Below are 25,119 nucleotides of genomic sequence, written 5' to 3'. Positions count from 1 at the left end.
AGGTGCTACATAGGTTTACTCTGAATGATCACTGGATTAGGAACACCTCCCCTGTCTCTACACACATTGTCCATTTTATCAGCTCCACTCTCCACACAGGAGCACTCTGTAGTTCTACCATTAGAAACTCTAATCTGTTTCTCTGCGTACTTTGTTAGGCCTTTTTCACCCTGTTCTTCAAAGGTCAGGACCCCCACAGAGCAGGTCTGATTTGGGTGGTGTGTCGTTCTCAGTGCTGCAGTGACACTAACACACTGGTGGTGGTGTGTGAGTGTGTGTTGTGATGATGTGAATGGATCAGACACAGGATCCCTGTTTAAGCTGATGCTGGTAGACACCATTAGCAGCACTTCTTAAGGTGGAAAAGAGAGTTCAAAAAAGCAGCTAAATTCACTCAGGGTCTGAAACCAAGATGTACACAGAGTTTCTGTCAGTGCAACCAACAGCAGAACAGGGCATGATGGTCCACACACATACATTTACAAGTGATTAGAAATGATAAATAATTGTATGATTAACTGGTGCCTGACCGCTCCATTACAGCTACGCCACTCCTGAACAGAAAAGGAAGCAGTGCATGTTTGGGGAGGGGGCAGGTCCTGCAGGTGGTCTTTATATATTTATATATATATATATCTTGTGAATACAGACTAATTTCTTGTTTGAAACATTAAACACACAGCACAGATTATCACTAAAATATGGGTTTAAAATGAATAAGATTTTAAAATGACCTTGGTCCAAATTCAAACATATTTCGAACATCAACGGACGTCGTCTGAACGCCTTTTCACCTGACCTGTGTTTACTGGGAAGTGCAGTAAGAGTACTGTACCGGGACAGGGGGGTCAGACTCTCCCTCTCTGCTGCGCTTGTTGGATGTGCAGCTGATGACACCCGCACAGCACACTGGGAGCTCTAGTTCTCCTCTCAGCTTCTTGTATCTGGGGAATCCGTTAATTTTCAGGTCAAACCCTGTGTGATGCATCACTTTGTTTAGTAATGTTGTGCTTTAAGCAAATTCAGCTCATACTCAAACACAACAGAATATTCTTCTTCAGTAACAGGGTGTGACCGCCACATCTGAGGATTAACATTTACGCATTTGTAAAGTATTTTGAGACTAATCTCTCTCCATAAAACTACCAGCAAAACCATTAAAGGAGGGAGAGGAGGTAAAGCGCTGCGGGCTCACACTGCCCCCCTGTGGCCCTCGTTGGAAATACCGCTCTTATTTTAAAACACTCATTCTTACACAGATGCAGTTTTCGGTATTTTCTGAAAATAGACAATATGTACCTCAAAGTGATTAAACGTTTAAAACAGTCTGTCAACAAACATAAAGGTTTTATTTGGTTGTTCTGCGATAAAACAAGTCAATTTAAGTTTATTCTAAAATATGTTCCCAGGCGCTCCTTCTCTCTCCCAGACCCAGAGAGAGTGAGTGATCTCGGCACATCGACTCTCTTTGTCTTTATCTCAGTCGCTGCTATTGGTTCATAGAGGTGTCAATCACTTCTGACACGCCCCCTCAGAGCTGTGAGCGAATCCCTGTAGAGAGCGGCGTCCAGCAGCGCACCCCTCCCCCGGGGAATAGGACCCCGCTCACAGCCGGCAGCCGCTCATTGGTCCACAGCTGCACTGAATCTAAGAAGGAACGCCCTCAACTCTGAATTCACGAAGACTTTACGTCCAAACTTACCATTGCCTGGGCGCTAGGAGCTCCAGAACAGTGCGTTACCGTTACTCAGGAAATAAAGGCACGTTTACTGTGGCGTGGTGAGTAAGGGATTGTCTTTTGGAGCTTTTCACCGGTGCGGCGCCTCTCTCCTGAGACTGTGTTTTTTTAAAGACAGAATCTGAAGAGATTTTACAGTCTGTTATGGTTTAAATGTCCGAGTTTAAATGTCGACCTGCTCCAGGTGTAAACAGTCAGTACCGAGCAGGGGGCTGAAAGTCAGTGTGTGTGTAGTGGTGTTACTACTGAGACATATGAGGTGGTGTTGAGGGCTTTTTGATCAAATCATTTGACGCTATGAACTAATTAATGTTGATTAACAATAGAGGGCGTTTCTGTACAAAGGGTTTAATGGAAACTTTTACATCTGAACATAAAACTGTGCACTAATGTGACAAATGTTGTCTTTGAAAAAAAACCCTAAATAAAATAAAGAGCAATTATTAACGATTCCTAATGAAAACAAGTGCACAAGTGTAGTACAATAGGAAACAGTGCTTAAACAGTGAGTGTGTGGCTGTGTTTGCGCTGCTGCTGCTGCCCTCGTGTGGTGCACATGTGTAAATGCGACCGGCACAAATCTGTGTGGAGACACTGACCGGTCGATCACGATAAAAACCGGTGTGGATCCTAATCGTCCCCGTCCTAATCCCCCTTCCCCTTGTTTTCCTGTGGTTGATGTCGTCATGTGATTGGATCAAATGTACGTCAATCAACAACTCGACAAGGACCCTCTAAACGATCAGACGGTTAATGCATGTCCGAGTTTTTACCCACATTAATATTCTTGTGTCTTATATGATTAATGAGAATCACTGAAAACACCGTCCCAGAGGGAACCACAGAGGGACCCCACAACTTCAACTTAAAAGTCTGTAGAATGATGAATAAAATAGTTGTGTAAATGTATCATTTATAACAAAATAAACTTTAACACTTTTCATTGATCATCGTGTGAAACACAACACAATTTAGAGTGTATTCTACGATTAAATGGTTATTTATATCATTATTGATCTTTTATTAGTTATTTTCAATGTTGTGTGTAGCTTTTACAGCAATTAATGGTTGTTTTTATTGTTCATCTTATTTTCTCATCATCATTAATCATGACGACAGTGACACTTCAATCACTGAATCAGAATCAAAAGATGGGAAAGGACTGATAATTAACCCCTGAAGCACTTTTTTACCAAGATCTTTGTGTTGAAAAACTGAACAGAATGAAATGCACTTTTATTAAATACATGTGCCTCGTGTTTCTTCAGTTTCAAATGGTATAATCTGTTCAGTGACGTACAAAAGTGGACACATCTCTAATGAAGCTTTCTGTTCACTACGACACAGTGACGTTTCAAAATGATTGACAGTGAAGGAGGGTTAATGTGTGATGAGCTCATGAAAATACATCTACATTATCACTGTACGTCTATCGTCTATTGATGTGTTTTATGTTTTTAAATGTTCCTGTGTGTAAACAATTCACTGGAGTTCAACTGAACACCTTTATTCTTTTTGTGTTAAATAAACTGCCACAGTATTTTACATTGGTAAGAGATGGGTCAGTGTAGGAGCTGTGTACGTCGTCTTCACCACATTAATGTTTTCTCTCTGTGTTTGTTTCCATGCGCAGTGGGGACATTAATGTTTGTCTGTGTTCATTAAATGTGAGAAAAAATGCTGAACTGTGACAAAGGAGACAAAGAGATGTTTTCACTTTTATCAATTTATTATTATTAGAATTTCAAAATTATGGAGAATATTCTGTGAAAGGTCCATCGCAGCGTCCACAGCCCAACCCCCGAAAAACAAGACATTGGCAACAGTGGCAAAGAAGAACTCCCTGTCTGGAAGAACACACACACACACTCCTTAAATGACCGTGGTCTGGAAGAAGAGCCAGAATTAAAGGATGACGTCACAGATTCAGTTCAGTGGAAAAGTTTGGACGCCCCCCAGTCACCTACAAGTTTATTGTTTCTCTAAATTCATTTATTTATCTTGTGTTCATCTCCTTCACCTCAGAGACTCAACCATGTACTCAGGTGTACCCAAACTTGTGATGAACTGCACTGAAGCTGCTGATAGAAAGGAGGCGTGTCACGGCTGTTGAGTCAGAACCTCGTATCTCTAAAGAGTGCCTTTACAGGAGCAGTGAAGTGAAGCCCTGGTCTTCAGCTTCAGAACAGAACTCACAGCCCTGAAAATCCCAGCTCTGGAGCTTTTTAACATCTGAAGGAGTTCAGAGATCTTTGGCACGTTCTCAACAAGCTCCACTATAAAGTTCATTACTGGAACCGCCTTGAAACAGATTTTACACAGATTCCTGAAGATAGTTGAAGATTTACTGAAGCTCCATCTGACACAACCCCACTGAATATTCACAACCCTCCCAACCCCCTGAGGAGACACCATCACACACACTACACCCTGAATAGAGGGCTTAAGTGTGTGTGTGTGTGTGTGTGTGTGGAGATGCAGTACAAAAACAGACTTCTGTTTTTTAAGAGATTTATTAAATGTTCATAATATTAAACTTTAATAAAAGTATATTTCAGAATTCTTCTTTTCCACCAACAAACATCACTCTTTCATTTCCCCCCACAACAAACCCCCAGAATCCAATCTCACAGAAAGGAGAAGAGTTTCTTAGAGAAGCCCCATCTTTTCCTTCTGTTCCTATGTTTGTGTTTCCTTTCAGCTTTAAGACACATCTCTTAACCCCCGTCCACTCAGCATCAACACACTGTCTGTGCTCAGTTTACACCATTAACCAGATTAACAAGAACAAAGACAGTTCAGTGTTAGCCCACAATTACATTGTGTTTGGCGTCGTTTGAAAACTAAATATTTAATATTTACAAATATCTGAAGAGTTCTGGAGGTGGAAGTGCACTATGACGAGGGTCTGTGTTTACACTGACGACACAGATGAACACAACCCACCCATTACACCCTGATCCCCTCTGTCCTCTTTCCTCCTACAGGAAACACCTTCACTCACTCACACCCTCACTCCTTCATTACAGAGTAACAATAGAAACCTCTCCCATGTTCTGGGCTAAGGCTGGTTCTCTCTGTTTGAAGCTATATTTCCTGCTGTAGAGAAGAGGCGCTCAGATGGTGTTGAGGAACCTGGGATACAGAAGTAGGACCGAGCTGGACACGTCAGAGACAGAGTATCCACTGTTTTGTAACTGACTCCCCATAGATTTGATGTGAGAGACGATGGAGACCTGCGCACAGTGTAAATAAACACAGCGCTTTATAACGAGAGAAATCAAATAAACAGCTGAAAAATCCTGTTTACATCAGGAATATAAAAGAGAGAGAAGTGCAGGGGTGTAGTGTTCACTCAGATCCAGGTTTTATCACTGTTTTGTCCCTGAAGAGTCTCTCTGCTCGCTTTTACAAACTGAGCTTCATTTCTGTTTCATCGTCTTTTGTGATTCTCCTCACATTTTAAAGCAGCAGCTCGTTTGACAGAAAAGACCAATCAAAACAATAGATCACACACAGCACTATTTTATCTGACACAAACTCACTGAGGAGTCATAATCAAGCCTAAACCCAGCACAGAGGGGTTCAGTGAATGTGGTGGTGAGTGTGTGTAAGTGTGTGAGTGTGTGTGTGTCAGTGGAGACGCTGTAGAAGGACAGAGTGCCGGCCGGACAGTCCACATACACTCCTACTCTGTTAGAGCTGGAGGGAGGAGGAGGGAGAGCAGTTCTGTTATAATTGTGACGGACAGAGTAACCGTTATTAGAGCAGAACAGACTCCAGGACTTTTCATTTTCTCCAAACAAACAGTCATAACTGCCTCCTTTTCTCCTGATTGATTTATACGCCACTGAAATTTCAATCATCCCCCCACTCCACTCAGTTTCCCAGTAACAGCGTCCAGTCAGACTCTCTCTGCACAGAACCTGCTGATAGTAACTGAATCTCTCTGGATGATCAGGATACGACTGTCTCTCCCACTTCACCTTCCTGTTCCCCTCAGACAGAGAGAGGTGTGTGTTCACTGTGTTTGGGTCCAGTGTGAGCTCACAGTCATCTGCACACAACAAGATACACACCACACAATCAGACACACAATGGTTCCACATTAAAATAAGAATACAGTAATAAAGGTTTATAAATGGTTTAAAAGCCTGTTATTACATGGTTATTAATTACACTGTGAACACTTAAAAGTGATTTAAAAATCCTTTGTAACACAGAGAAAGGAAGTGTGACAGTGAACTCTTTTGTGTCTAATACTGAAAGTGTGAGAGAACTTAGTGAAAATGTGGAGGTAAAGAATAAGCTCAGACCTGAGAATGTGAGTTTAGTCATTTCACATGTTAAGGTTCACCACATTATCATTAAAGTAGAAAAAGACACTCTGGTGGTGGGTAATTCATTAAAGGGTTAAACTCATTAACAAATATGTGCTGGAGCTGACGGGGTTAATGTCGACTGATGGAGGAGGCACAGTGAGGTCAGTATTCGGCAAGATCTGAGGTTTAACTGTAGATGGATGTGGGTTCACTATTTGGCAAACAACAGGTCACTGGTGCGCTTTATATCTGTGTTATAACTGATTATTAATGTGTTAACAACATAACTATTAATAAACACTTTAAACCATTTATAAACCTTTATAAGTGAAGTCTTATTCTGAAGTGGTACCTACACAACACACAAACAACACAAAATGAGACACAACGAATGTAAAGAGAAAGAGCAGGAGAGAAAAGGAAAAGTGAAAGTGAAACAGAAAAAGCAAAAGAGCATGAAGGAGAGAGAGAGAGAGAGAGAACCTACATTTTCTTAGTCCTGGTTTTATCCTGATCTCTCCTCCATGCTCCAACCTACAACACACACACACACAAAGTTGTAAGTTGATGGTTGTGTTTGAGTGGTGTGTGTTCTCACTGTTCTCTCTGAGCCCCACATTCAGCTTCATTACAGTGTCATTCATTGATGTCATTTTTGGAAACAGAAGAACGATCATCATCTGTGGTGTTTCATCCCCTCTGTCTTTTTATCACAGAGAAATATTCTGTTTCTCTTTCTCTGTGTTTCATTTCCTCCATTTCCCTCTGTTCCTCTCAGCCTTCAACACAGAATAATGCAGCAGAGTCGCTCTTCTACAACTGCTCCATTAAACCGTTTCTAGATCCTACACTCAGCTGCTCATTTATTAGGTTCTTCTGCCTTGTACCTGCTCTCACTGACCATTTCATCACAGACCCCTACACTGCCCGACCAACACAACTCACACACACTAATATTTCACTGGACCACCTTTAGCTTTGATTACGCTCCACATTCACCACGGCTCTGTTTCTACAACCTTCTACAACACCACAACATTTATTTCCTCCAGAGCTGCCTTTTTGGTGGAGATCTTGTATTGACGACGGGAGAGTCGGACCACTCCATAAAGTCTTCTCCAGCACATCCCAAAGACTCTCAGTGGGTTCAGATAACACTGCTGAGTCTAGACCTGACCCACTGAAGACCACCAGATCATAACACTGCCTCCAGAGGCTTATACAGGGGGCATTGTGCATGACGGGGGCATCACTTCATCCACTTCCCTTCTGACCCTAGCACACCCATTACACTCCCAAGACTCTCTGTAGACATTAAAATATTAATAACCAAAGAGTCAATGTCTGTATATCACTATAATAAATAAAGCTCTGCTCTGGTTTGTAGCCTGTTTAACTGATAACACCACTCTGGGTATTAAACTCTGCTCTTCAATCTGTTGACCATTGATCCAGACCCATAGACGCCCCGAAATGATAGGAATACAGAGATAATGATGGACTAGTCGAGTGTAGGATCTTTCCGTCTGCAGTGTTTCAGCATTGGAGTCGTAGAACTGTACTAGAGTAGTCCTGTACTTCCCTAAACACTGAATGTACATTTCTGAAGACTGTTCTAGGAACAGTCTACAATCCACATAAAGAGACTGTTATATGGGGCTTAGTTTTACTTCAGTGTCTCACGAGCCTTCGGCCCGACAACAGTTACACTGAACAGTGGAGACAGAGCAGTGAAGGGTGATACTCTAACCATTAAATACTACTAGAGCAGAGCAGAGGCTAAATGAAGAAGGAACAATGAGCTGTAGAGCTTTATAGAAATACAGTAACAGCAGATGACATCAGTAACTGAACACACACAAATACAGAAAGCTGTCCGTACCTGAGTGTGTCCAGTCTGCAGTGTGGATCCTCCAGTTTAACAGAGAGCAGCTTCACTCCTGTGTCTCCTGGGTGATTGTAGCTCAGATCCAGTTCTTTCAGGTGTGAGGGGTTTGAGCTCAAAGCTGAAGCCAGAAAAGCACAGCCTTCCTTTGTAACTAAACAACCAGACAATCTACAGAGACAGAGAGAGAGAGAGAGAGAGAGAGAGATAGAGAGAGAGAGAGGTAAAGTGAGAGATGTGGTATTTACTCAGAACAAATCAAGCTGCTGTTTAGAATCAAACCAACAAGCACCAAATTCTGTTTAATTTACAAAACACTCCAGTATCAAACAGGTTAAAATCTAAAGCTAAAAGTTATAAAAAAAAGTTTAAAAACCTTAACATAATTAATAAAAAGACCTGGATATTTGTTTTTATAAATCTAAGACATTTTAGAGTCTGTTCAAAAGCTCACTCAATAGAAAGGAAATCAAATCATAACACAACATTATCACAGCAGTGTCCCACAGAGGGGTTATTACTAGAAGTAAATATACAGACATTAACCCAGTAAAGGTTTCTATACTATGACCTCCCTGTTTAAGTTATGATCCTAATTTTATTCTTTTACAAAGGTTTTGAAATGGGAGGTTTGTGACAGTTTCGGGGCGGGGTCAGGGCAGTTTCTCTCAGTGAATGCTATTGGCTGATGTCTCCTGGTTCTGTGACTGCCTCATACACTGTGTATGTCCCTCATACTGGGAGAAGCAGAGCTGCTGTTTTCCCCGGGACAGCACCATGGATAAACAGAGTCGAGATAAGGTCATATTCCACTGTCTACAGTGGGCTCAGATCATAGTAATATGTGATAAACATGTGGAAATGATGTTAACTGCAGGAAGGCGTTAGAAAACTTCGACTGTGAGGTTGATTCTCTGAATCATTTGCCAAGAGTCAAGCCCTACTTCATGATGCTCAGGGAATTGATTCGTTCGTGAGTCGACTCTTGTTCACTAGCTACACTCTCAGAAAGAAAGGTATGTTAGAGGTACATTATTGGTCACTAAGGGTACAAACTGTGTAAATGTACCTTTAAAGGTACAACAGTGTTTAAAAGTCCAATTTAATTTCTTAGAGGTACATTACATTCTCTACTCAAGCAGGATACATGTTTCTAATCTTGGAGTCCTGGAGATGAAATAGGACGTATGAAATCAACACGATTTTAAAATCTACAATTATAATACAATAATGAACACTTATGTTTCCTAATTAAAAGTACAAATATGTACCCTTGAGGGTACCACCACAGTAACAAAATCTCTGACAGTGTACATTTACTTCATATTCCACCCGCTCTCACTGCAAAGAGACACTGAAGAACGGCCTTGGAACCATACTCTCAAAATAATTTTGGATACGGAGTAGTCTCCTATTTTACATTTTCCCTGTTTCAAAACGAAACACATTGTCACGGTACACATCCTCCATGTTTGTTTTTCTGTAGAAGGCTTCTCTCAGTAGGAGGGACATATAGAGTGTATGAGGCAGTCACAGAACCAGGAGACATCAGCCAATAGCATTAACTGAGAGAAACAGCCCTGACCCCGCCCCCAAACTGTCACAAACCTCCCATTTCAAAACATTTAAAATGAAGAGAGTAAAAATCATTTGAGGAAAAAAAACAGTTTGAGAGTCAGATTATGATCTGTGTGTGAGCGCAATTCCCCTCTCTCTCTCTCTCTCTCTTTCTCTGTCTCTCTCTATGGGTTTCACATTTGCGATTAACTAACACAATTTTAAAAAGGTACAGATTTAAATGTTCCACCTGCTGTTACTGCGTCCTTGATGTGGCGTCCATTGATGTGACGCCATATGTTTCCTTTTACAGACACAGACACACATTAAAAAGTACTTGTGTTGTGTTTTAATCCCAATGGAGTGTAGCCTTGGCTAATGGTTAGAGACCGGGCTTGGTACCGAAAGGTTGCTGGTTCAATCCCCAGGTCCAGCATGAACATCCACGGCTGAAGTGTCCTTGAGCAAGGCACTGAACCCATACGCTCTGGTTGTGTGTTCACAGCCCCTAGTGCACTAGTGTGTGTGTGTGTGTGTGTTCACATCCACAGATGGGTTAAATGCGGAGGACACATTTCATTGTACAAACCGGATTCCAAAAAAGTTTGGACACTAAACAAATTGTGAATAAAAACTGAATGCAATGATGTGGAGATGGCAAATGTCAATATTTTATTCGTAATAGAACATAGATGACAGATCAAAAGTTTAATCTGAGTAAATGTAACATTTTAAAGGAAAAATATGTTGATTCAAAATTTTACAGTGTCAACAATTCTCAAAAAAGTTGGGACAACTAGCAATAAGTAGCTGGAAAAAGGAAATTGAGCATATAACGAACAGCTGGAAGACCAATTAACACTAATTAGGTCAATTGACAACATGATTGGGTATAAAAAGAGCTTCTCAGAGTGTCAGTGTCTCTCTGAAGCCAAGATGGTAAGAGGATCACCAATTCCACCATTGTTGCGCAGAAAGATAGTGCAGCAATACCAGAATGGTGTTACCCAGCTTAAAATAGCAAAGACTTTTAAGTTATCACCATCAACCGTGCATAACCTCATCAAAAGATTCAGAGAATCTGGAACAATTGCTGTGCGTAAGGGTCAATGTCGTAAAACTCTACTGGATGCTCGTGATCTCCGGGCTCTTAAACGTCACTGCACCTCAAACAGGAATGCCACAGTCAAGGAAATAACAGAATGGGCTCAGGAATACTTCCAGAAAGCATTGTCAGTGAACACAATCCACCATGCCATCCGCCGTTGCCAGCTGAAACTCTACAGTGCAAAGAGGAAGCCATTTCTAAGCAAGCTCCACAAGCTCAGACGTTTGCACTGGGCCAGGGGTCTTTTAAAATGGATTGTGGCAAATGGAAGACTGTTCTGTGGTCAGATGAGTCACGATTTGAAGTTTTTTATGGAACACTGGGACGCTAAGTCATCTGCACCAGAGAGGACAAAGATAACCCAAGTTGTTATCAACGCTCCATTCAGAAGCCTGCATCACTGATGGTATGGGGTTGCATGAGTGCTTGTGGCATGGGCAGCTTGCATGTCTGGAAAGGCATCATTATTGCAGAGAACTATGTTCAGGTTCTAGAACAACATATGCTCCCATCTAGACGTCATCTCTTTCAGGGAAGACCCTGCATTTTTCAACAAGATAATGCCAGACCACATTCTGCAGCAATCACAACATCATGGCTACGTATGAGAAGGATCCAGGTACTGAAATGGCCAGCCTGCAGTCCAGATCTTTCACCTATAGAGAACATTTGGCGCATCATAAAGAGGAATGTGCGACAAAGAAGGCCCAAGACGATTGAACAGTTAGAGGCCTGTATTAGACATGAATGGGAGAGCATTCCTATTTCTGAACTTGAGAAACTGGTCTCCTCTGTCCCCAGACGTCTGTTGAGTGTTGTAAGAAGAAGGGGGGATGCCACACAGTGGTAAAAAATGGCCTTGTCCCAACTTTTTTGGGATTTGTTGACACCATGAAATTTTGAAACAACATATTTTTCCCTTAAAATGTTACATTCTCTTAGTTTAAACTTTTGATCTGTGATTTGTGTTCTATTCTGAATAAAATATTAGATGTTGGCACCTCCACATCATTGCATTCAGTTTTTATTCACAATTTGTTTAGTGTCCCAACTTTTTTGGAATCCGGTTTGTACGTTATACGACAAATAAATGCATATCATACATTATATATTACATTATGTAAATTATAATCTGGTAATCCAGTCTTTTCCTTAATATTTTATACTAGAGCTTAAAAAATAACTATTTTCTTTTTTTTTTAAATGTATAAAGTCATGTTTGTGAAGCACAGAAATGAAGAATAAAATCCCAGAACTCTGACCTGAGTGTCTCCAGTTTACAGAGTGAACTCTTCAGTCCAGCAGAGAGCTTCTCCACTCCTGAATCCTGCAGGTCATTGTTACTGAGGTCCAGTTCTTTCAGGGAGGAGTTCACCAGTAAAACTGAGCCCAGATCTTCACAAGAATTTCCCCCAAGTTTACACACAGTTAGTCTGTAAAGAGAGAGGACATTACTCACTGAATAGTTACAGGAACATTTCATGAACAGGTTCTCCAAAAACCACACTAAATCGAGCAAGTCAGACTCAATGAGCACAGAATCATGAAAACCGAGCGAAAACAGCGACAGCTTCAAAAATTTGAGCTTGCTCTCGCTTCTCAAAAATCTGCTCGCTTCTCGGTTTTAACAGGAAATATGTCACAGATTCAGAACCTGGTAACCGTCTCCTAGTGATGGCACTCTTGAATCTGAAGCTTGAAGCACGCACACAAAATTCTCTCATGTTAAATACCTCATAATGCAAGCCCACAGGCAATGGATTATGGAGAGAGATTAGTCTCAAAATACTTTACAAATGCATAAATGTTAATCCACAAATTAAACACAAGTCACAGATATGTTTCACTGTTCACAAATGAATACATCACACTCTGTGTCTCACGGTCTGCAGTTTGTAATTTTATACTTTTATGCGAAAATAAATACTTTTGTTTAAATTTACATTGCAAATATTTGTAAAGTCGAAGTCTCAAATTAAAATTTATTTGTAAATTGTTGACTCTGCATTTATGAATCGAGTGACTCACATGTTTTCTGTGACGTGCATTTGTTCATTCCCAGTAAACATTTAGCCATTGATTCAATGTTGAAATAACGTAATGACTGCCGTCTAATCAACGTTTTCTTAAGGTTGAAAATGAAAGTTGAAAATACTTCCAAACACAGATATTGAAAAGACGACTATTAGACGTATTTTGGACGTCCATTAACATTATTAATTGGTCCCGAAATAAATTACTTGTATAAAATGCATTTTGGACGTCCATTGACGTTATCGATTGGTCACCACTTAACTAACTTAATTCATTCATTCATTATCTGTAACCGCTTATCCAGTTCAGGGTCGCGGTGGGTCCAGAGCCTACCTGGAATCATTGGGCGCAAGGCAGGAATACACCCTGGAGGGGGCGCCAGTCCTTCACAGGGCAACACAGACACACACACATTCACTCACACACTCACACCTATGGACCCTTTTGGAGTCACCAATCCACCTATCAACGTGTGTTTTTGGACTGTGGGAGGAAACCGAAGCACCCGGAGGAAACCCACATGGACACGGGGAGAACACACCAACTCCTCACAGACAGTCACCCGGAGCGGGAATCGAACCCACAACCTCCAGGTCCCTGGAGCTGTGTGACTACGACACTACCTGCTGCGCCACCATGCCGCTCTATTAAATATATATTATTGAATATAATTCATATTAATATAACATTTATTTAAGTATTTTCAGTGTTTTATTCTTATCACCAATAATATTATTATTGACAAAATTAGGGCCATATCCCCCACCCCTAGTTTTGTTAATAATCCCAGTGGAGTGTTTATTATAATCTAGTAACACAGTCCTTTCCTCTATATTTTATACAAGAGCTTAGAAAAAAAAATTCTTTTTAATGTATAAAGTCATGTTTGTGAAGCACAGAAATGAAGAATAAAATCCCAGAACTCTGACCTGAGTGTCTCCAGTTTACAGAGTGAACTCTTCAGTCCAGCAGAGAGCTTCTCCACTCCTAAATCCTGCAGGTCATTGTTACTGAGGTCCAGTTCCTTCAGGGAGGAGTTCACCAGTAAAACTGAGCCCAGATCTTCACAAGACTTTTCCCCAAGTTTACACCCAGTTAGTCTGTAAAGAGAGAGGACATTACTCACTGAATAGTTACAGGAACATTTCTGAAAGGATTAAGAAAGACATGTTGATTTCATTTAGAGGAGAAACAAACAAACAACAACAAAAACAAACTAAAAAATCCCACTGTGACTCATCTTTCCTCCAGTGGGGGGAGGAAATGCTTCATTTAAACATTAAAACACACAGTTTAACAGAACAGAACTGAAGCTTCACAGAAACCTCTTAGAGCAGCTAAAGAGAGATGCCTCAAATAACAAGATAACTTTAGAAACAACAGAGTTCAGTCTGATCTTTTTACATTACACTGATCAGACTCTGTGTAGAACACATTAAAAGATAAAAACCAAAGAGTCAGTGTCTGTATATCACTATAATAATAAACCTCTGCTCTGGTTCATAGCCTGTAGGACTGATAATATCACCATGGGGAGAGTCTGCTGTTGACTGTTACTCCAGCAGTGGAAACACTTTACAGAAGTCCTGAAGTGTTCAGAGAGCAGAGATAATGTAGGAGAAGATGATCTGATTTTTGTGAGTAGTGAATTATAATCTAGGAATCCAGCACCTGACTTCATCTTAATATTTCATATTGTATGTAATGTGCCAGAGAGGCACTGTTTGTTTTGTTTTCTCCCTCCACTTTCTTTCACTTCCTCTCTCTCTAGTTTATTACCTGTTCAGCCAATGGGGGAGCTGTTGCCCAAGACTGCTGTCCTAATCCTCCTATAGGACGAACTGTTCACCTGGAAGAGGCGGGACCTCTTGGATATAAAGCCCACCAAGTGGAACAATGAGGGGGAAGAGCTTTTTACCTGTGTGATACTTGAACGCTGCTAACTTATGGTTTGAGGCTTGTTGCTGCTAGCTTATGTTTACAGATGTTGCTGCTATTTTGTTTGATGATCTTTGCTGCTAGCTCAAACTGAGATTGTTGTTGCTGTCACTAGCTAGAGTTTGAGGTTTAGTTGTGGTGCTGCTAACTTTACTTAAGCCTAGCTTCACTTTAGCCATTTTAAATCTGTGGATTGCTCTTCTCTTGTTAAATCTCTCTACCACCACCACTGGTGTGGACAGGCAAGTACAGGCACCGATACATTCCATGGTAGGACAAACCCTGTATATACACACACTAGGTAAAGGGTGAGTGCCACATTTGTATTTTTGGAGTAGGTTAGTTTTATTTGTAGGGAACTTTTGTTTATTTATTTTCTTTGGCACCATCCACAGTCCACCCAGTAGTAGTCGGATGGTTTTAGCATTTAATATTTTTCATTGTCTTCTTCTTCTCATATCACTGCTACAACTACATTTGCATTGTTGTGTTATTAAACCATGATCATACCACTACTGCTGCTTTATTGTACCTTGTACTTCACTTCAGATAAAAGCTGAAAAGAGCATTCCATTGTTCCCTCACTTCCACATTACACCACACATTCCATGTTACACCCATCCCTTGATACCTCTAGATACATCTTACAAAAGAGTGTCTGGCGCAACATTGTATCCTCTAAATAAATTGTTAAAGATGTATAACTTTAATGTTGGTGAAGCATTAAAAATCAAGTCTGAACAGACAGAACTGACCTGAGTGTCTCCAGTTTACAGAGTGAACTCTTTAGTGTCTCAGAGACCAGCTTCACTCCTGAATCCTGCAGGTCAGTGTGACTGAGGTCCAGCTCTTTCAGGGGTGAGTTTGGTGAGTTCAGAGCAGAGCAGAGACTTTCATAGGAATTCAGGGTGAATTTACAGTCTGTGAGTCTGCAAGGTAAAGTAATTACAGGAGAAAGTGAAGTTAAAATAGAGAATGTGAAATTCAGACTCATGTGAATCAGGAATTATGAGATTTTCATACATCAGTATTTCTCCAATATTAATTATTCAGGGGTGTGTACATTATGAGCTCAATATGAACATTTGTTCTGAATGTTATTCTGAATATTTTAGTGCTATTTACATTCTATTTCCACATGGAATTTCACTCCAAACTAAACTTTGTGAGGGTAACTACAGCCAACTGGAGCAGGACACACACATTATCCACATGGACATTCAACTCACAATCACACAACTCTCACCTGAGTGTCTCCAGTTTACAGTGTGAACTCATTAGTGTCTCAGAGATCAGCTTCACTCCTGAATCCTGCAGGTCAGTGTGACTGAGGTCCAGCTCTTTCAGGGGTGAGTTTGGTGATTTCAGAACAGAGCAGAGACTTTCATAGGAATTCAAGGACTGATTAAAGTAAGACAATCTGTAAGGAGAAGAAAACACAGTGTAGAGTTAAAACAGAGAATGTGAAACTCACCCTCACAGAAATCAAGAATTATGACGTGTGGAAAACACTACTGTTATAAACTTGGGGTCTGTGTGTTATAAACGTTATTAAGAGACACAAACAATGAGCTCAATCTGAACATTCATTCATTTTCTGTAAGTGCTTCGTCCTGTTCAGGGTCACGTGGGTCTGAATCCTCCCCAGAATCACTGGCTGCAAGAAAAACACTCCCTGGACAGGGCCCCAGTGCATCACAGGTCTTCACTCACTCCCCCATTTGACATTTATGAGGTCTTTTATGATTTAGGATTCACACTGACATTTATGATCACACTCAATGATGACTTTCTTAAATGTACAAGAAATACAAAGCAAAAAAAACCTTTACTCCATTTACTCTTTTCAGGCACTAAATGAGCTCCTGTTATAATCTGTGACTGTTCTCCTGTGTTTATGTCCTTTGTCATGTTTTGATCACGTGTTCAGTTCTGTTTTTCTTGCCATGTGTCTTTTCCACTCGTTTCCTAGCCACGCCCTGCACCTGTGAGTCCTGAGCGTTCACAGGTGTTTCCTATCATGATTTCCTTCATAAGCTCCTCTCTGTGTCCCTGGTTTGTCCCTCATTTTGTGTCTGTGTCATTTGTGCTCCCTTTGTTTATTTCTTGTTCCCGTTACTTGTTTAATAAATCTCCATCTCTGCATGTGCTTCAGTCCCTTCGTCTCGTTCCTGAACTGACAGCTCCATAAATCCAGATCCATGTGGAAGATCTCAGTAAATAGTGTTGGAGAGTGTGGTTTGATGAGACACATTCAATAAAATGCCCCATAAAATATGAAATAAGAATAAGAACATAGTGAACATGTGCTGTGTGTAAAACATAAAGTGAATCATGAAGCTGAAGCAGCAGAGCCACGCCGTCAGACCTCCACAATCTGATATTTCAAACACTTTCACACATTTCTGTCAGAAATTAAAAGATAAAAAGCTTGTCTTACCTGAGTATCTCCACTTTACTGTTTGAACTCTTCAGTCCGTCAGAGATCAGCTTCACTTCTGATTCCTGCAGCACAGTGTGACTGAGGTCCAGCTCTTTCAGGGAGGAGTTTGGTGATTTCAGAGCAGAGAAGTGAACTTCACAGGAATTCATGGTGAGTTTATACACATTCAGTCTGCAAAGCAAAGTAAATACAGCACAGTTCAAACAGAATGTGGATTTCAGACTCAGAATCAGTTTAATGAGATTAATGAGTAAAATAATACTTTCCATTATTTACATTATTCAGAGGGGCATTAATAACAGACTCAGTCTGAACATTTTTTCTGAATATTGTTCTGAATATTTTCAGCACTGTTTGTATTCTCTTCTCCACATGAACTTTCACCCCCAAAATTAAAGTCTCTTTAAACTCCCTCTCACTTCAGGAGGCAGAAACGGGGGAAGAGAGAGTTACAGTCAGATGAAGACGGTGTTGAGGACTAGTCTCAATGGAAAATAACTACACTCTGCTCTAAATGTCACAAAATAACCAGTGAATGAAGGAATAAATTCATTTGTTAAATGTCAGTTACAGATTCATCCTGATCAGGGTCACGGTGGGACCGGAGTCTTAATAAAAATCATTGAGAGCAAGGCAGGAACATCTCACACACACACACACACACACACACACACACACACACACACACACGCACACACACACGTGTCTGGACTGTGCGATGAAACCAGAGTCACTGGAGGAAACCCACACAGACACAGGGAGAACACACCACTCTCCTCACAGTCAGTGACTCCAGGGTGAGGACTTACTCTAGGACCCAGAGACGCTGGAGCTATGTGGCACCAACGCAAACTGTGTCTCACCACCGCTGAAGTAGTGCTTTCACTTTGTAGATCAGTGCTCTGTTCTTATTCCTCTAGAAAGATCCTAACGTCTAAAAGAATTTCAATGTACAATGTGTAGTATGTTACGATGAATGTGTATTAATTTCTAATACAAAAATGGACTTTCTGAGATGTGATTTTAAATACACAAACTTTAGCTGGTTTCAGAGACATCTCCACACAAGCCAGATGGATTTCAGCTAACAGAGAGCAGGCTCGTAAACCCCCCTCCAAGGACCCTTTTTTATGACTTAAGGACCCACAGGGTCAAGGAAAGGACGCAGGGAGACAGACAGACTCAATCTTGATCGCAACTCACACAATGTCCTCTTACACCTTTTTAAAGACTGTTAACTCTAAAAGACTCAAACATCCCAAAGTTCTTACATTGAAAAGAAGGTGTATATGTGCACAACTGTTTGAAATTAATTCCATTTGGACAATCAAAATGGGCGGGATTAATTTACATGTGCTTAAAGTCATTTTTGTTTATATGAATTTATGTAGAACCAAGGTAAACACATACTCTGTGTGTAGTTGGTTAATGCTTATGTAGAACATGGTTGTCTTAAGGATATTACTTTGCGTTAACATCTAATCATTTATATTGCAAAGTATGATACAGAATCCTGAGATATTCACTCACCAGGGCTGGTCAAGTCTTTGTCTTGTCAAGGGTCATAAATTCTATGTGATGTCACTACCAAGGTACAGGAAGCAGCCAATTAGGAGCAAGAGAGGCTCCAATCTTATCTAAACGGTAGTAAAGGCGGGTTTTGTAAACTCTGGTTAAAAACCTGTGGCGCTAAACGACACACGCTTCTTCTCCTGCTTCTCTGCCCCTCCCGCTGCTCGACTCTTCACTTCAAGGCTCCAGACACTTTGGGCGCTTTCTCTTTTAGCCTTTTTCAAGGCTAAAGAGTAAAATGACTAGGTTTTTGGCTCCTCTGCAGACGTCAGACTCATGGCTTTCTTAAACAGTCTTGGACCCCTAAAGCGTGCTCCAGATAGAGAACTACAGATTAAAAAGAGCTATAGTTTAACTCTAGCAAAAATTCAATGCCACACCCAGAGCTTTGGAGGAGACCAGACCTCTGACACTCAAAGTGGTGACCAAAGCTTCTGGACCAGCGACGGAGAAGGCCACACGCACCCTCAGAATGACCTTCTGAGCAAAGGCCCAGGAGAGACCTGCATGGGCGTGTCTCTCTCTCACAAGGCGGCAGATCAGCGATGACGGCGAATCCCCACAGAGAACTTCAGACCGCCACCAGCCAACTGAAATGTCGCTGTGTTTGAAAGTCTTGAGAAAAAAGGAACCCCCGCGGCTGCAATTCTCCAGGAAGTCGTGCCGGAAAGCACAGCGCGTCAGCGACATGCTCCCTGTCCATCTCCATGGATGCGTAAGGTCACATGGTCTCATTTATTTCATTGCTCAGGGTCGGTGCTGAATACTTGCTGGGATAAATTATAGTCTTTCTAGAATTTAGGATAATTATCATAGAGAAGTTCCCTCATTAATCTCCCTCTTCCCGCATATATCGCTGTAATCCATTTCATTATATGAATGTATAATCAATATTCATTATTTGATATTACAATTAATAAACCAGTGTGTGATAAAACCAATCCTTGGTTATTTGTTTGTGTGTGCACCTTTCTTGTATGGAATTATAACTTCTAGTTCAGATTCCATTTCAGAGTCAAGAACCCATGGCGGGTCAATGAGCATAATTCATTAATAATAGTTAATTCTAGCTAATTCTGCTGTATAATATGTGAATATGGCCTTCTTGTCCAAGCTAAAATTAGACCGGTAAAGACACTACATATTATTTAATGGCTCCCAAATGTGGAGCTTAGCAAAATGAATTAAATAATTAATTATTAATAAAATAATAATGATTTATCACATACTCCACTAGGTAGTGCTAATGCCACCGCAACGTGTGCATACTATTTCCACTACAGAATGAAGGAATTAATTCATTTGTTAAATGTCAGTTACAGCTTCATCCTGATCAGGGTCACGTTGGGACCAGAGTCTTAATAAAAATCACTTGGAGCAAGGCAGGAATTTCACACTCTCTCTCTCATTCACTTACACACACACTCACACACACACACACACACACACACACATATATATATATATATATCTTCTTAAACACATGCCAACACACACTCACTCTCACACACACTAGTGCACTAGGGGCAGTCATCCTCGGAGCCTGAGGAGCAGTTGGGGGTTGGTGCCTTGCTCAAGGGCCCCTCAGCCATGGACTGAAGAAGGACAGTGATTTTCCATCACTCCCACCACCCCCAATTATTCCTGTGGGTCGTGGGGATTAAATCAGAGCTCTTCCAGCCCAAAACCCTCTTCTCTGACCACTACACTACAGCTGTCCATTTATAACACCTGAATTATTAAAACTAAGACTTTACCTCAAAGATGAACCACCAAATGTTCCTAATAAACACACTGAGATGACTGGTTTAAAACCTTGTAACGTTAACAATCTCAGAGCCATCCTCTGCACCATTAAATGGAAAACTATGTGAGCTTTGAATGTTGAATATCAGAAACATTTAGATCACTTCTGTCCAAATCACAGACCTACCTTTATTAAGTGTTCTGTGTAAAACTAGAGCAAATCTTACTGTTTCTACAAACCTTTTCTATTCAGTAACACACAGAAATCTCACCTGATTATCTCCAGTGTACAGTGTGAACTCCTCCATCCCTCAGAGACCAGCTTCACTCCTGAATCCTGCAGGTCAGTCTGACTGAGGTCCGGCTCTTTCAGGGGTGAGTTTGGTGAGTTCAGAGCAGAGCAGAGACTTTCATAGGAATTCAGGGTGAATCTACAGTCTGTGAGTCTGCAAGGTAAAGTAAACACAGGAGAAAGTGAAGTTAAAATAGAGAATGTGAAATTCAGACTCATGTGAATCAGGAATTATGAGATTTTCATACATCAGTATTTCTCCAATATTAATTATTCAGGGGTGTGTACATTATGAGCTCAGTCTGAACATTTGTTCTGAATGTTATTCTGAATATTTTAGTGCTATTTACATTCTATTTCCACGTGGAATTTAACTCCAAACTAAACTTTGTGAGGGTAACTACAGCCAACTGGAGCAGGAGAACACACACATTATCCACATGGACATTCAACTCACAATCACACAACTCTCACCTGAGTGTCTCCAGTTTACAGTGTGAACTCTTTAGTGCCTCAGAGATCAGCTTCACTCCTGAATCCTGCAGGTCAGTGTGACTGAGGTCCAGCTCTTTCAGGGGTGAGTTTGGTGATTTCAGAACAGAGCAGAGACTTTCATAGGAATTCAAGGACTAAAGCGAGACAATCTGTAAGGAGAAGTAAACACAGTGTAGAGTTAAAACAGAGAATGTGAAACTCACCCTCACAGGAATCAAGAATTATGACGTGTGGAAAACACTACTGTTATAAACGTGGGGTCTGTGTGTTATAAACGTTATTAAGAGACACAAACAATGAGCTCAATCTGAACATTCATTCATTTTCTGTAAGTGCTTCGTCCTGTTCAGGGTCACGTGGGTCTGAATCCTCCCCAGAATCACTGGCTGCAAGAGGAACTCTCCCTGGACAGGGCCCCAGTGCATCACAGGTCTTCACTCACTCCCCCATTTGACATTTATGAGGTCTTTTATGATTTAGGATTCACACTGACATTTATGATCACACTCAATGATGACTCTCTTAAATGTACGAGAAAAACTATGTAATACTATGTAAGAATGGTCTTTTTTGTCTTCTGAGCTGCCCCTACCTGCCTGTCTCTCTCTCTCTCTCTCACACACACACACAGTCTGAGCTGAAGAATATTAATGTGTGTCATGACCCTCTCTCTGTCTCTCTCTAACAGACAAACACACCTCTCTCTCTCTCTCTCTCTCTCTCTCTCATGTATGTATGAGGAAAACTGAGCTAGATTCTACATATAGTGAACTAAACACTCGTGTCTGTGTGGGTTTCCTCTGGGTGACTGTCTGTGAGGAGTGTGGTGTGTTCTCCTTGTGACCGCATGGGTTTCATCCGGGTGCTCCAGTTTCCTCCCACAGTCCAAAAACTCACATTGGTAGGTGGATTGGCGACTCAAAAGTGTCTGTAGGTGTGAGTGTGTGAGTGAATGTGTGAGTGTGTGTGTTGCCCTGTGAAGGACTGGCGCCCCCTCCAGGGTGTATTCCTGCCTCGCTCCCAATGATTCCAGGTAGGTTCTGGACCCACAGTGACCCTGAACTGGATAAGGGTTACAGATAATGAATGGATGAATTTTAAGGTAAAAATACTACATAGAGTTCCTTTAATGATGAGACTTTTTAAACGTATAAGAAACGAAGAAGCAAAAAAAAAAAAAACTCTATTCCAGCTTATTGCCTAGAAGAAATATTTAAAGTCACCTGTTTGTATTAATGACTGTAACTGGTTTGTAGGTACATTAACAATCACTTCAGGGGTGGGTCAGGACAACAATTATATACGTTCAGGTGAGTTGAGATAAAAGGAGATAAAATTCAGGTCCAGGATTTAAACTGAAATTGTCTTTAATTTGACTTGTCCATTAATATTAATCTGGTACAGGTCTCCACATGTAAGTAGAAGTGGGTGTGGTGTTCTACACAGAGATAGTAAACAAATACAATTAGAAACACTGGTCTATGTGTAATCCCCTTATTACAAATACAACTTAAAATGTCCATAATAAATAAACATCATTAAAGGCTTGTCACGAGGCTAAGACCTGACTATAAATGAACTGAAGATGTACAACATAAATGCACATACATTACTTATCACAGCTAAAAGTAATCTACTCAACACAAGGTATACATCACACAAACATTTTATGGATGCATTTAATTAGGAAAAACATAAACTACGGACATGTACTGCGTCACACACAGGCTTACACACCTCAATTAGGTAAAGCTAGTAGCTAGCAGCTGACTTCCCCAAAGTACTTAAAAACACTCGACAAAACAAAACACAGTGAAATATATATATTTCGGTCTTATACAACCAAAGATAAAGCACAAATAAGGTTACACACGTTCAATGGACGCACACTGTTAATGAGACCGATTAAATGAAGACCGTTTCATGCCAATACCTCTCTGAACGGGAATGGGTCACAGGTAGGTCACTTCCGGCTGACTGCTCGCGTGCTTGATTTGAAATTGTTTGCTGTTTGTCGCTGTTTTAGTCCTCTAGTTTTAGTCCTCTAGACGTTTATTTACAATCTCTATTGCATATTTTTTGGCATTGCTTATCCTAGTGTGCTGTCTTCATCGTTCCTAACCCACTGTGCTTCTTAACCTTATTTTTTTTCGTACATATTATTTCTCATTGTTTATTTTTCTCTCTTCATGGCACCTGCCGAGGAACGAGCCCTTTCTGAGCTCGGCGCGGAGCTCAAGCAGCTCGGTCGCCGGATTCAGCGTCTCTTGGAGAAGCAGACGGAGCTCCAGCGGGAGAAGACGAGACTCGAGGCAGCCCGCGATGCCTCCTACGTGGCCGTCGCCTCTCCGGCTCCTCTGCCGCAGCGGTTCGCGGGAGTACCTATCTACACACCTGCACCGGGATGGGAGCGCCAGCGTGGACGTGGGAAGCCGAGGCCGTCCCCCCCTCCACCGCAGCCAGTCTTTACTTCTGCCAACCAGTTTGAGGTGCTCAGCTCCTGGCCTTCAACTGCACCTGCTCCAGCACTGAAGATTAAACAGGATGGTGTTCTTATTATTGGTGATTCAATAGTTAGACATTTAAAAGTGCCGGGGATAAAGAGTAATGCAACCGTGTCTTGTCTCCCAGGCGCACGTGTCCTGGACGTTGCCAGGCGGCTTCTGTCGGCGCTTCGGCAGCGCGAGGACTTTGGCACCGTCGTTCTCCACGTGGGAACGAACGACATCTCCGCCCGCTGCAGCGAGGTCCTGAAGGAGCACTACCGTTTGCTTCTGGATACCGCTTGGAAGAAGATGGATGCTAGGATCATCGTCTCTGGCCCCCTGCCCACCTACCGTCGAGGATGCGAGGCGTTTAGCAGGCTCTTCGGGGCTCCACTCCTGGCTCCTGGATTGGTGCGGCACTGTCGGCGTGGACTACGTCGACAACTGGGAGTGCTTTCGTGAGCGTCCGGCCCTGTATCGTTGGGATGGGCTTCATCCGAGCCGTCTAGGATCCGTAGTTCTCTCTGAGAACATTGAGGTGGTTCTGCGCCGGAACTGACCGGTCATTCCCAGTCACATCAGTCAGGTAGGTGGAATGGATAGCGAGCAGGTAAGTAATATTAAAATTCCTAATGTTCCTCCTGACCATCTCTCTACTGCTAGTATGATGAGCAGCATGTCCATATCACCCACTCTGATTAATGTAATAAATATTTCAGCATTGAGACTGTGTCTGTTTCCCGCAAAGCGTGTTATCACAAACGCCCAAAAATCAGTTTTAACAGCCTAATTAGAATTAACACCAAGGCACTGCAGCGAACGCAATATTTCAGCACTTCCAGCATTAAATTAGGGCTTTTAAATATACGATCTCTAACATCCAAAGCACTCACTGTCTATGATATTATTACTGATAACAAACTCTATGCGATTTTGTTCTATTATGTCTCTGCGAAACATGGGCTAAACCCAATGTATACATTGCCCTAAATGAGTCCACTACCCCTGGCTTCAGATATATACAGTTGCCCACGAACATCTGGTCGTGGTTGTGGTGTAGCCACAATTTATGACCCTACCATTGACACAACACAAAAATCTAGTTATGATACTAAATCCTTTGAAGTACTTACTCTTAAAGTCACTGCATCAAAAAGGAAGCACTTTTTTATGCTCATCACAATCTATCATCCTCCTGGCCCTTATACAGAATTTCTTTGTGAATTTGCTGATTTTCTCTCAAGTGTAGTTATCATTTCAGAAAAGGCCTTAATTGTTGGTGATTTCAATATTCACATTGAGAAGGATCATGATCCACTTAAAATTGCATTTGAATCAATTTTGGATGTGCTAGGGTTCACTCAGAATGTTACTGGGCCCACTCATCAATGCAAACACACAATAGACCTAGTGTTAACATGGGGCATTGAGATAAAAAATCTATCCAATCTCTCGCTTCATGAGACCATCTCTGATCACCATCTAATCACATATGAAATTGCG

The 25,119-nt window shown here is 41.4% G+C and overlaps 2 protein-coding genes across 2 annotated transcripts in view; both read right to left on the bottom strand.

Annotated features, from left to right (window-relative positions):
* The window catches only part of LOC136678335 (NACHT, LRR and PYD domains-containing protein 3-like), a 35,165-nt gene extending 34,177 nt beyond the window's left edge, over positions 1–988 (bottom strand). The window contains exon 1 of the mRNA XM_066656360.1: positions 831–988. Coding sequence (XP_066512457.1) covers positions 831–988 — 158 coding nt within the window. The remainder of the gene's footprint in view (positions 1–830) is intronic.
* A 4,271-nt stretch (positions 989–5,259) lies between these two features.
* LOC136678326 (NACHT, LRR and PYD domains-containing protein 3-like) overlaps positions 5,260–25,119 on the bottom strand; it is a 41,265-nt gene continuing 21,405 nt past the window's right edge. The window contains exons 5-9 of the mRNA XM_066656348.1: positions 13,574–13,744; positions 11,873–12,043; positions 7,943–8,116; positions 6,548–6,594; positions 5,260–5,795 (exon numbers count right to left, since the gene is read on the bottom strand). Of these exons, the coding sequence (XP_066512445.1) occupies positions 5,260–5,795; positions 6,548–6,594; positions 7,943–8,116; positions 11,873–12,043; positions 13,574–13,744 (1,099 nt within the window). The remainder of the gene's footprint in view (positions 5,796–6,547; positions 6,595–7,942; positions 8,117–11,872; positions 12,044–13,573; positions 13,745–25,119) is intronic.

This window comes from Hoplias malabaricus, chromosome 2 (genome assembly GCF_029633855.1).
Source record: "Hoplias malabaricus isolate fHopMal1 chromosome 2, fHopMal1.hap1, whole genome shotgun sequence".
Lineage (NCBI taxonomy): Eukaryota > Metazoa > Chordata > Actinopteri > Characiformes > Erythrinidae > Hoplias > Hoplias malabaricus.
This window is presented reverse-complemented; position numbering and strand designations above follow the sequence as displayed.